The sequence below is a fragment of the Cibotium barometz genome, chromosome 29 (genome assembly GCF_041138505.1).
Source record: "Cibotium barometz isolate CiBa-2024 chromosome 29, ASM4113850v1, whole genome shotgun sequence".
In the NCBI taxonomy this organism is placed as follows: Eukaryota; Viridiplantae; Streptophyta; class Polypodiopsida; order Cyatheales; family Cibotiaceae; genus Cibotium; species Cibotium barometz.
In genome coordinates, this window is record NC_141074.1 from 8012287 (window position 1) to 8028332 (window position 16046).

The 16046-nt window shown below is 43.9% G+C and overlaps 1 protein-coding gene across 1 annotated transcript in view; it reads left to right on the plus strand.

Moving 5' to 3' along the window:
• The first annotated feature begins 14578 nt into the window (after positions 1 to 14578).
• Positions 14579 to 16046, plus strand: part of APC4 (Transducin/WD40 repeat-like superfamily protein) — a 76020-nt gene continuing 74552 nt past the window's right edge. The window contains exons 1-2 of the mRNA XM_086822824.1: positions 14579 to 14773; positions 14880 to 14991. Of these exons, the coding sequence (XP_086678950.1) occupies positions 14660 to 14773; positions 14880 to 14991 (226 nt within the window). The 5' untranslated portion in view covers positions 14579 to 14659. The remainder of the gene's footprint in view (positions 14774 to 14879; positions 14992 to 16046) is intronic.

Sequence of the window (16046 nt, forward strand, 5' to 3'; positions counted from 1 at the left end):
AGGATCACACAAGGACTAAACCCAATGGCTGACATCTTCGAGCCATTGAGATCTATGCCACAAATTCACCTCCCAATACCATTGGCCATGCCTATAACAAGCATGTCATCACATTTTACACCCCCTATCACTTCAATCCCACCGGGCTTTAGTCCCTTGCCTAACATACTCGCAAATCCTATAAGTACCAACCCTTTCCTGGATGCCTCCACCTTGGACATACTAACTAGTCTAGGAAGGGGGGTGGCCCAAGTACTCAGTGAGTCTCTTCCAACAAGAGCACTCATATACAGTCTCAGTGATTCATACAAAAATACGCCATACAAATTTCTAAAATTATGGGCAAATATGGACGAAACAACAGACCCTATTCAATTCATTCAAATGTTTGAGCAGAGATGTGAAGCCTTTGGAAATCCCAACTGCCCCACTAAGGTACATGCATTGAACTTATGCTTAGAGAGAAAAGTTAGCCAATGGTTCATCGCATTCATGCCGGCAATCAAGACTAACTTTAAAACCTTGAAATCAGCCTTTATACATGGCTTTTCCAGACAAGGTGATCGGTGGAGTGCAGTAACAGAACTCTATTCAATTGAGCATCAACCAAATGAATCCATTAGAGATTTTATCCTTAGGATAAAACTCTTGGACTGACATTGTGAGTCATGGGAAAAATTAAACACTGTTCAATTGAAGAGATGTTTCATGATGGGCTTGAAGAATAACCGCTTACACAACTTAATCATTGTATCCAATCCAGAAACATTCGAGCAATGTTGCAAAGAAGTAATACGTTTAGATGATAACATGCTAGAAGATGATCATGCTACGAGGCGTTCCTCATCTAAACCAAGTGAAGCAATGGCAAAAGAAAGATCGATCTCAGAATTGACATTCCCAGAATTTTATGCAGCCTTGCTTAAAACCTTACAGACAGCCAACATCTCTAAGAAAGGATGAAAACCGTTAAAACCTTCCAGCTAACATCTTAAAGAAAGGATGAAAATCCTTAAAACCAGACATCTCTAAGAAAGGATGAAAACCCTTAAAACCAAACATCCTTAATGCCTTTAAAAGTGAGGAACGAAATGCCTTGTGTTGAATGCAATCACTACGACCATCCCAATTCTCATTATACATACAAGGCACCTATTCTTCTATAGTGCATATATTGTAAAACCTTTGACCATAATACTAAAAAATGTCCCGCTTCATCCACAATGTACTCAAAACCTCCATCTCCTATGCACCAAAGAGAAACAATCCAAAGGGTAGAAACTACTCAGGAAGGAATTAATCGGACACTTCAGTATTTCTATTGTCGTGGACCTCACAAGGTGGCAGACTACACAGTTTGGAATACTTCCATGCCCATAGTCACTAAAACCTTACGATCAATGTATGAATGATGTGGCATTGATCACATGTTCCAAGATTACCCAAGATAAGTTGCTTCAATGCAACTTGGCTCACAAAATACAACTCTTAACATCTTAAGTGTACAAAATGGGAAATTGTCCACGGTGCCCTTGAATGTGCTTACAAGCCAAGGCACGACAAACAGACAAAAGGAACGCAAAAGACAATACCTCAACATGGGTAGAAGAACATGCTTCAAAACAGAACCCAAAAGAAGGAGAAAAACCTTGAATGGGAAATTGTCCACGGTGCCCTTGAATGTGCTTACAAGCCAAGGCACGAGAAACAGACAAAAGGAACACAAAAGACAATACCTCAACATGGGTAGAAGAACATGCTTCAAAACACAACCCAAAAGAAGGAGAAAAACCTTGAATGGAAAATTATCCATGGTGTCCTTGAATGTGCTTACACGCTTACAAGCCAAGGCACGAGAAACAGACAAAAGGAATGCAAAAGACAATACCTCAACATGGGTAGAAGAACATGCTTCAAAACAGAACCCAAAAGAAGGAGAAAAAACTTCTAAAACCAAGAAAAACAAAGGACAACAAACTATCGAAACCAAGGTCGAATTAAAAGACAAGGAAAAGAAGTCTGTAGAGGACATAAACCCAAAAAGTAACATAAACATGAAAGAGCCAAAAGCTATACATGATGTAGAAGCATCCACCTCAAAGCCCACCACACAAACCTTGACACCCATATGTGCAACACAGAATACAAAAACCCAAAAGAAAATTTGATCTCGTCGCATGGGTAAACATAATGAAAAATTGACAAACCAAAGAAAGTCAAAGAATGAAACAAGTTCTAGTACATCACTAAGTGAGGATGAAACAAGTTCTTACTCTTCGCTTAGTGCACCACATAGACCAATCAAGAAACTAGAACCCACCCAACCACCCCAAATGGATAATAATGATCACATGACATATGTGGAACGCAAAAAGCAAGCTTAGAAGAGCATGCTTAGCTTGGTTGAATGTCTTACAGGGTCACCGGTTGTGAGCCTCATAATGCCAATCCTAAAACAGCAACCAAAATACAAAGCCTAGAGGAGTACTGCTTCCCCTTTCAAGAGGAGGACATACTCTCTACATATAAGAGTCATTTGGAACACATTGTACGAACTATACGCTTGAGAAAGCACGTGAGAAATTCGATAATTCCCTTATAAGATTAAAACAATCTCTCAAAACCTCATTTGGAGGAATGATCTCTCTCAATTATAAAGCCAGCATCACATCAGTAATTGCACCTTTAAGGGCTCAACCTGAGTTATACAAGGACATAACGAACTCCATAAAACATGACTATGAAGATTCGCAAGTTTCCAAACAGCCCTCATTAAGAATTGTCAAAGGGTCATGTGCCAATATACGGATTGGGTACTCTTGAAAAAGTTGAGACCCAAACATAGAATGAAAGTGAATGGGAATATGAAATAGAAACAGGATCTGAAGCTGTAACAATAACCAAAACACCCATTGTTCCTTTGGAAGATTCTATCATGGTATGGTTGGATTTCCCTACATGCAATGACGTTAAGCACAAACGCGCATTGATTAATCCTCAAGCTAGTCATAACATCGTGACAATAGACACTTGGGTGTCATTGGGACAACCTAAACTCATCCCTACAAGCAATAGTCTTGCAAAAAGGAACCAATGGACAAAACATTGAAGTTCTAGGTTACTTTAGATACACTACTCGATGGTGATATGGAATTTAGATTTTCATGTTACCCTAGACTCTCTTGAGTATGATGTCATCTTTGGTGGAACTTTGATAAGTGAATCGTTGTATTTACTAGATGAATCCATGCAAACAGTCACCTTGAACACTCCTGCAAATTAATGCAAAATTGCTATTTATGGGAGGAAAGACCTTGCAAGAGCGGGAACTTCTAACATATCTTACTGAAAAGATCCCTACGATTCTTGTTGGATTGAAAATTACCAAAAAAATCACCACAGCTCAAGTAAAGCTTTGTCCAACACGAGAACACGACCCTCGAGCTATGGGATTTGTTAGGTCAACCAACACTCACGACACATCCTGCAAGGATTACCTTTACATAAGACTTGAACATGCCATGTTTGGGGTACTTTGAACATACAATGTATATTGAAACAAACCCCCTTACTTGCAAGTTTTTTGTGGTTGAGTATGTGTTGGAAGTAGATTTAATCTTGGGGCATAAATGGACTGTTGCTGCCCAAGCACCACTATGCTTTGCTAGCGATAGAGTCATCATGATGGTCAACCAACAAAAAGTTGACAATACCATACTGCAAGGAAGAGGATCCAACTTTAATGGATATCTATGATGCTGAACGCAAAAGGATACAAGCCTCTTCCACAAAAGTCCCTCTACACAATAACCTACCATCTGCGTCAAACGACTGACTTCAATAAAGCATCTACTCCTTCAACCCCACCCTCATCTATGATGTCCGATGCCAAGACCTTGCAATCAACATCTATTCCTGAAGAAGTTCCCACAGCCAAATCATCTATCTCTAACAAGGAACTGAAAGGAAAGACCCCGGAGCCTATGCATCTTCATCGACAAACCTCACCAAAGGAGACAACCACATACTCAAAGGCCTCGTCATCGACAACCACTCCACAAGAGACTCTAGCCTCATCATCATCAACAATGCCCATGAGTCTCAAACCTGCAGCCTCAGCGCCAACCAAAGTCAAGGAGGGCCCAACACCTTCCACATCAACCCAAAAGAAAACTCCACCACGACAACCACAATCAAGGTATCTTAATAATATCAAAATGTGGGTAGAAAAGCAGCTACTTGTAGCTCAAGGCTACTATGAAGGTGCCAATCAAATTTGGGTGCCTCGACAGTCAAAGCCTCTTTCCCAACGCAGCACTCTGAGGCCAAGGAAAAAGAAAAGTACTCCACAACACAGTCCATAAAAGCCTATGCGAGTTCCTCAAAGAACTCCACCAATGCAACAAGTGTGGGTACCAAAAACACTGCTGCATGCACAAGGGTACTACCAAATAAATACCAAAGCTTGGGTCCCCAAGCGTATCACAAACTCCCCTTAGCTTTTACAAAGAAGAAAGCCTCAACACCAAGCACATCGGCCCCCACCAATTTACAGTGTTCATCAAAGATGGGTGCCTGTGCATGTACAACAACAAGGATACTATGATGGTAATTCCATCATATGGGTGCCAAAATCGAACAATGTGAAGAAAACCTCACCACCGAATTCAACCCCAACAACTTCACCTAAAGTTTGATAAGAATGGAGGCCCAAGCAATGACCAGCAAATCACTCAACAACTCTCATGCATTCAACACCAACACAAGAGCTTGTGTGTTCAACCAAATAATCAGCAGTCTTCCCTACTGCCTCGATAACATTTGAGCAACAAATTCCAGAATCAATACCCACATCTACAAACGGAAACTTATGAGCACATCAAGGATAAAATAACAATGCTCTTGTCACCCCTCTAGATGTGAGAAATAAGTGCATAAGAAGCGGTTGCTTGCAAGTCATGACCTAGATGACAAAAAAAAACTATCGAGATCAAAACTTACAACTTCACGAGGTCGAAACATGCAAATTCACAGAATTCCATCTCACGAAATTACAATTCACAGAGTTCCATCTCACGACTTAAGAACCTACACTTTCACAATTTAATCCTCATCACGGATTAAGCCATCTCACGCATTAACCTTTTCCAATAATCTTCAATAGCCATTATATATCTGTTAGCTTATTACTTACTATTCTTTTGGCTAAATTAACGTAGCAGCTGCTCCATTAGTATATATCCATACTCATGCACTGGAGAACATTTGCACCAAAGCCTCACCATCAACAACTTCCAGGTACATCCCTGGATGGGGGAGCCATGGTGGGCGAAAGCCTAGTCAATTGTACAACCCATCGCCTAGAAATTTCCTTCAAATTACAAACCTCTCCAAACGACGCCACCATCTTCACAAATCAATGATCTTCAATCCTTAGTGAATATATTTATATTAGCCTCGCAAGTCGACGTAATTCTTTCAATCCTCACCAACAAGTGGCTACTTCAACACATAGTAGTTCAATAAAAGTCTATATGACTCAATTCTTATACTTCATGTAAATCTGCTTCATAAGGCAACTTAAATATACATAAAAACATAAAAAGCACATGGGCAGAAGAAGACAGGAATAGGTCCTTCTCAACAACATTTGACAAGAATCCTTCCACACAAAGGGACATCATCAAAGGCCAAATTCTTCAAATGATGAATGTCGCTTTAATGAATCAAATGAGGAACTGAGAATCACCATCTCGTTCAGATGATTCTTTAAATGATGAATGTCGCTTCAATGAACTGAGAATCACCATCTCGTTCAGATGATTAAGCCTACGTTCCTCCGGATTCTTCCCTCTCTTCTCGCCTATTATTAACACCTCTTAATGTCCCTACTACTAACAAAAATCAAATGTAACCTTGTCGATGATTGCCAAAAACATATTTATTGGCTCATCGTTTTCATTTTGGTGGAGTTTCCAAAATGAAATGCATTTGATGAAGGTCTCAAAGGCATGTCCTTTGATATCAGAGCAAGGGCCCAACTCTTTGCCAGATACTCGGCTACTACAAGCGAGTATAGTGGATGTAAAGTTGGCAAATGCTCACAACAATAAAAAATATCCTAGAAAGACTTCCACTGAACCACCCAATACAAGAAGTCCTGTTTCGACTTTTATTGGAACTTCAAAGGTTTCTACCACTATCCTCCCCTACTTATTCCAAGGATGGAACTGTGATTAGGGAGGGGGTATGTTAACTAGATTAGATAACATTACTCTGAACGTACGACAACACCTTTGAGCTATATTTTTTGTATTACGCATGCAATGCACTTCAAGTAAAATGATTATGGAAAATCTCCAAGCTTTTTACAACATGTGTAATGCAAAAAGATAGTCCAAACCAAGCTTACGGCTTGTGTAATGTAGGTAATATATACTTAGACTAGGGAATTAGCCTAGACTAGCTTATTGTTGGGACCCCAAACATTATTTAGATGGCCAAGTATTATACGTTTGAATCTTGTACATAAGACAATTTGACTAATGAGAAAAAAACATAATCCCATTCTCACAATTAAGTTTGAGTCTCTTGCTCTTGTGATTGAAGTTGCTTGTATACTTTCTCTTCTTCTTTATTGCATACATGCTTAGGGATTACGTGGGTGAGTAATGATGTTGATGCATGTTCTCTTCCCCATCTCCCCTTCTCGCTTATGCTTTCACTCACCATGGCATTGAAGTAGAGGTTAAGCTTTCCATAGCTCTCTCTCTCTCTCTCTCTCTCTATTTGCTCCCTACCCAATTCCAAGGCTCGTTTGTAGTGACAACAAAGGAGGCAAGGTTGAAGACCCTAGCTCTCCACCACAAGAGAGAGTTACTCTAGTAAGAGTGGCTAGATATGCAAACCGATAAGACCCTTGCATTCTTTCTCTCCTCCATTTCTTACAAGGCTCAAGTGTTCTCAAATCGGTGTGAACAATCTTTGCTATTTTAAGAAGTGCCACTTCATTACATATGATCACTAGTTTCTATGTAGGAGCTTATAAATATGCACAATGTGTAAGCATCCCCTCTTCCTCATTCAATCATATATGAATATATTAAGCTAACAAGTTTATATTCTCAATTGTAGTGCACAAGGGGGCTATTTGTAATCGTTCGATGCAGCCCCGGGGAATTCACTTTCCATAGAAAGGGGACATCACCTGCGTGCATGAAACTCATGAAAACCCCCTATTTAAGTTTCTGTAAAAAATAAGCTATACCCCTTTCTAAGCATATGAGTCCCAATTATGAAATTCAAGTACACCCTATTTAAGGTTTAACAAACAAATAGCAGATATTGATGTTTACATGTTACAGGTTGCAACCCATGTAAGTAGCATGGATATCTACATCTACTCTGCAAAAATTGTTCCATGTGTGGTTAGCTTAAAAGAGTAGGAAACTAATCAAGTTTTGAAACTACAACACTAGATCACATATTGTAAACAACAAGAAGAAACGATACCCTTACTTTCATTCTCCCCTGCTCCCTTATCCCCCCCCCCCCCCTCTGGGTACCATAAATCCCCCTCACCCCCTAAAGCTTAAGCCCCCCCTTCCAAAAAAACCCCCTCCCTTACACTCACATGATACCATAAGATATGGCTTGTGAATCCCCTGGGGATGTAGTTCATATTGATACACTTAATAAAGGGGTGAAGTCTTTCCATGAATATATGTTGCAAGGTTGATGCACAATAGATGTCATGTGGTTATAAGAAGGAGGTTGATGCACTATAGATGCCATGTGATGGAGTGACCACATCTAGATAATGGCAACCTTTTATGAAGTCAATAGGTAATGTAGAGGGGAAACAACCTAAGGTGGTGGTTTTCTAATTGCCTTGAAACCCTTCATCAACTAATGAGAGACATAATCCTTGCATGGCACTATAGATGCCATGTGATGGAGTGACCACATCTAGATAATGGCAACCTTTTATGAAGTCAATAGGTAATGTAGAGGGGAAACAACATAAGGTGGTGGTTTTCTAATTACCTTGAAACCCTTCATCAACTAATGAGAGACATAATCCTTACATGGCATGAGACCATATCGATCTCCTCTTTTGGCAAAAAATACATCCCTTAGGGCACATATCCACGTATATTGGCTTTATCATGTGTAATTTTCTAAGAACTTTCCATGTCACTACTACCCACAAATACCAAGTTCCACACTCGAGGTACGACGATGCCATAGGATTGAACCTACCTTTTTAAGCAACCAATAAGCTTTAGCTAAGTATACATATAATCTCTTATACAAGGCATAGTTGGAAAGTCCACATGATAGCATTATCATTAACTTGATAATGCTAATGATATCATTATCTTTAGCATCACTGCCACTTCTATCATAGTACCACTAAGGCCATCTACACATACCGGTGTTATCATTCTAGCTACAAGAGGCGATGTGAAACTATTGTAGGGAGAGGGGTTACCTACATATACCTAAATACTAGGCTCTTGCATTAATGTAATGTAGAAAGGGCCAGACAAATGGGATGCAACTGAGTAGATCTGACTCGCCCAAAAACCTGCTCATATAATGCATAGATGCCCCATGTCATATCTGCTGGTATGCCAAGAGACTGTAGGCACTGAAAGAGCCTCTCTTGTGGTACTGTGTCAAATGCCTTGCAGAAATCTACAAAGCAGCAATAGAGCTTTCTCTTCCTCACTCTGGCCTGATCAATCATACATCTCAAAGTGAATACATGGTCAGTGGTAGAGAAAGCTCTCCTAAAGCCTGCCTGCCCTGATGAGCGTAAACCTGCTCACTCAGCATATAAGCTAAGCTCTTGCTCCAAGACTGCACCATAGAGTTTGGCCAACACGTGGCCAACCATAACCGTCTTGTAGTTGCTCGGATCAAGCATATCCCCTGTTTTGTGGATCGGCACAATGGTGTGCATCGCCCACTTTGCAGGCAAACCCTCTGCTAGTGCCCTGTTAAACAGGTGTGGAAGAAAAGGAGTCAAAGAATCTACTACATATATGAGATGCTCACCCTATAGGCCCATATGGTCGGCGGCCCATCCATGCTGTAGGCGGCGGCGGATAGCGTCCTTTACCATCGAGTGGGTAAAGAAGCTAGCTATATGGTAGGTCGAGGCTCCTGTGGGTGAGGTATAGGTGGCTGCTGTGGGGCGTGGTATAGGCCCTCTATATATGTGTGCCATGTCTGTGGGTCCGCAATGGGTGTTGGTGTCCGGGGCTCTTTGAAGTGCCACCATGAGATAGGGCTATCTCTACTCATGAAGAAATGGAAGATCTCTAGCTCCTGTATCTCTGCGAAGGCCCGCCTTTTGCGGCTCCTGTATCTCCTCATCTCTAACTCCTGTATCTCTGCAAAGGCCTGCCTTTTGCGGCGAGTAAGTCTCCTCATCTCTCTCCTCGACTCCTGCTCTGTGATGGCTCCCAAGGCTCTCTGTATGCGGAGCCGTGAGAGTAGGGCTTTGCACTCGTCACATCATACCATCTGTTCTGGGGCATAGTCCCAGATCTTGCAGGCTCTCCTGAGTGGACACGATGTGGGAAGCTTTGTAATGCAGCTGTGTGTAGAAGTGATGCCAGCTGGGCTGTGATGGTATCCATAGGTGCTAGGGGATCCATGAGTAGGAGCCCATCCTCTACTCTGCCAGTGTATATGTATGCCATGTCATGTGTGAAGTAGATGGTAGTGAGGGGCGTGGGTATGTGGGGGGATGGTGATACTAGTGATCCAGCTAGTGAAAATGCCAAGTATGTATGATCTGCCCCAATAGGACGAGGTGGGATGGAGAATGAGGTGACAAGCTGTGATGCCTCCAAAGACCCCATAATGTAGTCTACCACCGTGCCTCCGGTGGTCCGTGTATGACCCCCATGTGGGAAGCATGTCAGCCCTCCTGACCCCGGCCACTGTAGCATCCCGTTATAAAAAATAACGAGACGATGCCTGGCTCCCAACTCTAGTAAGTGGTCCCCATAATGTCCTCTGTCTGGTCTAGTGTCCTCTGATGCCCAACTAGCCCCTATCTCCTCTGGATCCACAGGGTGGAGGATCTCCATGTCATCATAGTCATACACCTCACACTGTCTGTTCTGTGTGTAGGCATTGAAGTCACCCGTAAGAAATACTTCCCCTAGTGTAGGAATAATGCATAATCTCCTCTGAGACAGACAAGTGTATGACGAGGCTCCTGTCTCCTCCTCCTGTGGCATGTCCTCTGTAATGACATGGGAGGATCATGATGGGGAAAGTAACATAAGGCTATGTATATAACCCTGTCTTGTGAGAGCTGTAAGCTGATCCACATGTATCTGGCCTCTGGATCCTGTGCTACCACTCTCAGTCTCCCCTGTAGCTCCCGTCTGAATAGAACTACTACTCCCCTTGACCCTCTCGAGGTACCCTGACGTGTGGTCCTCCTATATGCTGGCTCCCACTGGAATCCCTCTACTCCAGGTAGCCCTCTCTCTGGGCTCTGAGTGTCTCTGTCAGAAGTATGAGTGTCTCTGTCAGTAGACGGGCCAGCATAGCGCCAGCAGGGCAGCAAGGCGGAGGGGCTAGCGGTAGTAGCGAACAGCAGGCGCGAACAGAGAGACGAAAAGAGAGAGATGGCGGGGTGTGCTGGGCACAACACGCGAGGCAAAACAAGGGGTGATGGGCAGCGGGCTCACAGTGCGAGCGGAGGGGCTAGCGGGCGGCAATAGCAAACAACGGGCGGCAGTAGCAAACGGCAGTAGCGAACAGCGGGCGCACAGTGTGAGCGGAGGGGTAGGCGGGCATAGAGAGAAGCGAAGCGAAGAGAGAGACGACACATAGAGAGAAATGGGTGCAGAGAGAAAAGCGAAGAGAGAGAGGGAGGGTGGGAAAAATGCGGGCGCAGAGAGAGAGAGAGAGAGAGAGAGAGAGAGAGAGAGAGAGAGAGAGAGAGAGAGAGAGAGAGAGAGAGAGAGAGAGAGAGAGAGAGAGAGAGAGAGAGAGAGAGAGAGATGACCGTTCATAACATTAGAAAAATGATATATTCTAGATTAATATCTTAGTTGCACGTTTTAAGGTGCATACATCAACATTGGGCCAAGATTCCATCTCTTGCTATCCTAGAGGTCCACAAGTCTTCCCATGTGTGTTGGGTCCCCTTGGAGACTAAGGCCATGTTCTTGATAGTATTGTACAAAGCCTGGACCCACAGAGCGAAGGAAGTATGGAAGGCAACCAAAGTTCCTGCACTCCACTTGTTACTATGGGGTAGACACACTGATCCAAAAGCTCCCTACTCGGAGAGTAGACTCTGTAAATGGAAACATGCCTCCCCCTTCTACCCCATATGTTCAATGGAAAAAGAAATCACCTTGCACCTCTTCTTACATTGCCCCCTGGCCCTGGAAGACTATGGAGGAAAGTGGCTGCTGGCTTTGACAAGCAAACACTTAAGACACATTTCAATGGAAGAATGCCCTTTTTAGAGAATCAATCCTAATGTGGCCTTGGATTAGAGCTTTAGTTATCTCTATCATCTAGAAACTCGCAATCGTTTAGTGTTCGGAAGGATCAACTATGTGCAAGTGGACAAATTGGGAGGCCCCAATTCAGTCTCTTCACATGTCCCTCAAGTCTAAAGATGCTGAACTCTTACCTTCATGCACCCTTCTGCTAGCCTCTTGAACGACACAAAACTATTTTTTTTTTTTGGGTTCATGTAGGTTTTGTAGTTCTAGAAGCTTTGGAGGAGAGCTTTAAAAGCCTTACTCCCCCTACATTTTCAAGCCTGGCCAATAGTTACACGAAGAGAGAGAGAGAGAGAGAGAGAGAGAGAGAGAGAGAGAGAGAGAGAGAGAGAGAGAGAGAGAGAGAGAGAGAGAGAGAGAGATTTTATTAACGTCTTCCAAAAGACCGAACTCGACCTATGAGACAAATCAGAGTACCTGTATGGGGTATCCTCTGTCATCCCAACAAAATGAAAAAGTACTGAATAAAAAAGCTGAATCTGGGTGTGCAGGGGATGGAGCTCTACTACTAGGAGAATGCAAAGCTATATGCATGGAGTATACAATCATGATATGCAACCTAGCTAGCTCCATCCTGTACCATACTGGGGGTATAAAATGGTATACATCAGTGAAGGGGGTGTCCACAGCTCCCTGAAGAACATGCCTGGGTGTGCTCTGAAGCGAGCCAGTCGCTCTGCACCCTCTCTGTGAAACTGAGCTCTGATCTCTGTCATCTCTCTCTGGTATAGGCGTGGTGTTCGAAAGCCAGGTGTCCTCTGTCTCCTGCGGGCTCTAAGTGTCTCTGCTCTCTGGAGAGTAATTCCCTGCCGGTAGGGGCTGGGAGGGGGATGGATCTCTGAAAAAATGTAGTAATCTGTGTCTGTCGCCCCCCCCCCCCCCTCTGGAGCTGTCTGAGCCTGTAATAATGTCTCTCTGTGGCGCTGTATGTCTAGAATGTATCTCCGTAGTATGCGTTGGTCTGCTGCCTCAAAGATCTGGCGTAGGGAATGTGGCTCTCTGAATAAAATGGGATATCTCTCTCTGATGGCTGTATATGCTCTACATCTGCATACATAATGCTCCTCACTCTCCACCTCCTCTCTGCACAATTTGCATACCCTCTCCTCTCGGGGGATCCGTGCTGCTCTGCCAGTCTCAATCTCCAATCGGTGTGATGAAACTCTGAGCTGACCAATAGCCACTCGGGAGCCGTGTGGTAAAAAGCCCTCCATGTATCTAGGCCTCTCTATAAATCCATCATCAGTGATACTCATGAAGTGATCTCTGTAGTATAGCATCTTTGGTGGAAGAGGCTGTGTAGGCGATATCCATGTCTCTCGTGTATAGAGCTGCCATAGATCCTGTCTCAATACTCTGTTCCTCTCACTACGAGAGAGACGGATATGTGGTGCATCCTCGTCATACTGGAATGGTGGTAGATGATCCATGTCTAGGCCATGCTGTGAGAACCAATGTGTGACCTGTGCATACCATGATCCTCTGTCTCCTGCCTCAGCCAACTGTCTAGATGCCTCAAAAGCTCTGTATGATAATCTGTCCTGTGGCATCTCTCTGAATCTGTCTAGCAGGCATATAGTCTGAAATATGGCCTCTACCATCATAGGAGGCGCAGCAAACTCTGCTCGGATAATGTCATGAGGTACTGACAGTTTGCTGCGTATCATGCATGCCATCATGAGGGCATGTGGTCTCTCTATCTGTGTCCACCAATGGGTAGCAAGGCCTGGCGCCCATACTGCTGCTCCATACATCAATGCCGGTGTGACTAATGTGTCAAATAGCCACCCCTTCGTCCGGGGCTCCTGAAAATGCGCCTGGTGGCACTGTCTCTCTAGCATAGCCAATGCCGCATATCCCCGTGTCAATCTAGCTCTGGCTGCTGAACCCATGGTGAAGCGTGTGGCTGCTGCAGAGAAGGTAACCCCTAGGTACACGTATGATGTCACCACCTCCACCTGGCATCCTGCGAGAGTGAATGTCAGAGCTGACTCCTGCCCTGTCTCGATGTCGTGAGAGAGAGAGAGAGAGAGAGAGAGAGAGAGAGAGAGAGAGAGAGAGAGAGAGAGAGAGAGAGAGAGAGAGAGAGAGAGGACCATTCGTAATGTAAAAAAAACGCTAAGAAAGAGAGACATCGACCATTCATAACGTTAAAAAAAGTAGAAGCCATATCTTAGTTGCACGTTTTAATTAATATGAACTCTAGAGTGAATAAGGCACATACGTGAACATTGATTGGGTCAATATTCCATCTCATGCTAGAAAAAAAAGCAGAAGCCATATCTTAGTTGCACGCTTTAATTAATATGAACGTTAGAGTGAATAAGGCACATAGGTGAACATTTATTGGGCCGATATTCCATCTCCTGCTATCCCAGAGGTCTTCCCACATATGGATTCCCTTGGAGACTGAGACCAGGTTCTTGATAGTATCGCACAAAGCCTAGACTTGGAGAGCCAAGGAAGTCTGGAATACAACCAACGTTACCTGTTACTGTGAGACACTGTTCCAAACGCTCCTTACTCAGGATAGGCTATGTAAATGGAAAAATGTCCCCCCCTTATGCCCGATATGTTCAATGGAAAAAGAAACCACCTTGCACCTCTTCTGGCACTGCCCCTTGGCCCTCGAAGGTTATGGAGGGAAGTGGCCACTTGGCACTCAAGATGCCTTTCCCTCGTGGGGGGACACAAAGAGAATCAATCTTGCTATGACCTCAAGGTGGCATTGGATTAGAGCTTTAATTATCTCTATCGTTTGGGAACTTCATAATGGTTTGGTGTTCCGAAGGATCACCCCTGCGCAAGCAGACAAATTGGGAGCCCCAGGCCCCCATTGCTCAAGCCCGCTTCAAGTCTCTTCACATGCCCCTTAAAGTCTAAAGACGCTTAGCCCGCTTCAAGTCTCTTCACATGCCCCTTTAAGTCTAAGGATGCTGAGCTGTTACCGCTATGTACCCTTTTCTGCTGATGTGACTGGAAATATCTCCTTTTCGTAATAATATATCAATGTCCTCGCCCCCCAAAATAAAAAATTGGGTGTATCACATAATGCATGTATTTCCCTCCAAAAGACCTTTGCTTTGCCCCCCCTCTCTTCTAACTGGCAGATGGAGCAGGATGACGATGCAGAGATCGCCCGCAGGCACTTCGAGCAGGACGACGATGAAGAGATCGCCCGCAGGCACTTCACTCTCCACCTGGACAAAGCTCTATCAAGTCCCGTAAGTATCAATGGCTTTGCACGCTTACACGCAGCGCCCCCCCCTCCACACACACACACACACACAGTGAGAGAGAGATTAAAACCCTTCCCTGCTCTCATGGCAGATTGACAAGGCTGTATGGAATCCCGAGAAAGATTTGCTGGCCATGGTCACCAAAGATCAGCAGCTCATCATGCACCGCTTCAATTGGCAGCGACTCTGGGCTGTCTCTCCAGGTGCCCATTAATTGTTAAGAATTTGAAACCATTTTAGTAGAACGTTTGTAGGTAAATAAAAGAAAAGGATTTGTGGAAAAGTTTCTTTGAAGGAAAAATAATTTAGCCCCAAGGCTTCTCTCATTTTCTAAAACATATGAACTTTCAATGCTGAGTGCTAATAAGAAATCTTACCAAGTTCAAGCTCCTTGTTCCTACTTTCTCATCATTAGTGATGTGAAGCTTCTATGCAAGAGGGCAGCTACTTTATTTGATCCGAAGGGCTGTCGCTTAACATTTTTAAAGAGAGTGAAGTTGGAAATACAGTCGTCTGACTAATTCGGCTGGGCAAACATTCTCAAGCCAATTTGAGGTGGGCTTGTAGGTAGTGGCAAGTGGAGAAACACAGGGTGGCTTCGAATCTGCTAAAGCTATCAAGCTTCAAGCGACCTCCCAACTGTGGAGTCAATGGGACCGATCTACAAGCAGCATCATACAAGGCACAGTCTGGCGGAGGGGTCTGGATTCCGCAAGGTCCTCTCTTGATATGAGACAAGCAATTTTCGGAGCATTGGAAGAAGTTGTAACCATTGGTGTACACAAAAGAGTGGCAATACCTGAGGTATGGAGGGGCCTCTGATTGGTTTATGTCAGTTCTGTGCATATGGGACAATTGGGGGACTGCACCAGGATTGCCATTCATGGGCAGTGTCCACTGTGACCTTTCACCCAAAACAAGGGTGCAACCTAGGAGGCCTTTGAAGGCTTTACATGCCCCATTAGAAGAGGCTGGTTCTCTATTCTATCTTGACCAATGCATATACCCACTAGCCCCTAAGTGTCGCCTCGCCTCATCTCATCATTAACCGTGCCTTTTTACATAGTGGGCTGTCTTTTTTAATTCTCATCTTAAGTGGCTCTAAGTGACTATTGAAAAACCAATTCAAGCCTGTATCATGCTCTGATGACAAAGAGGAGGAGAACACTTGATACCTGCCCTTGTGTGTCAGCTGTACCGGAGAGCATGGCAGCTGAAATGCATCAGGATATGGCAAAGGGACTACAAGCGCATCAAA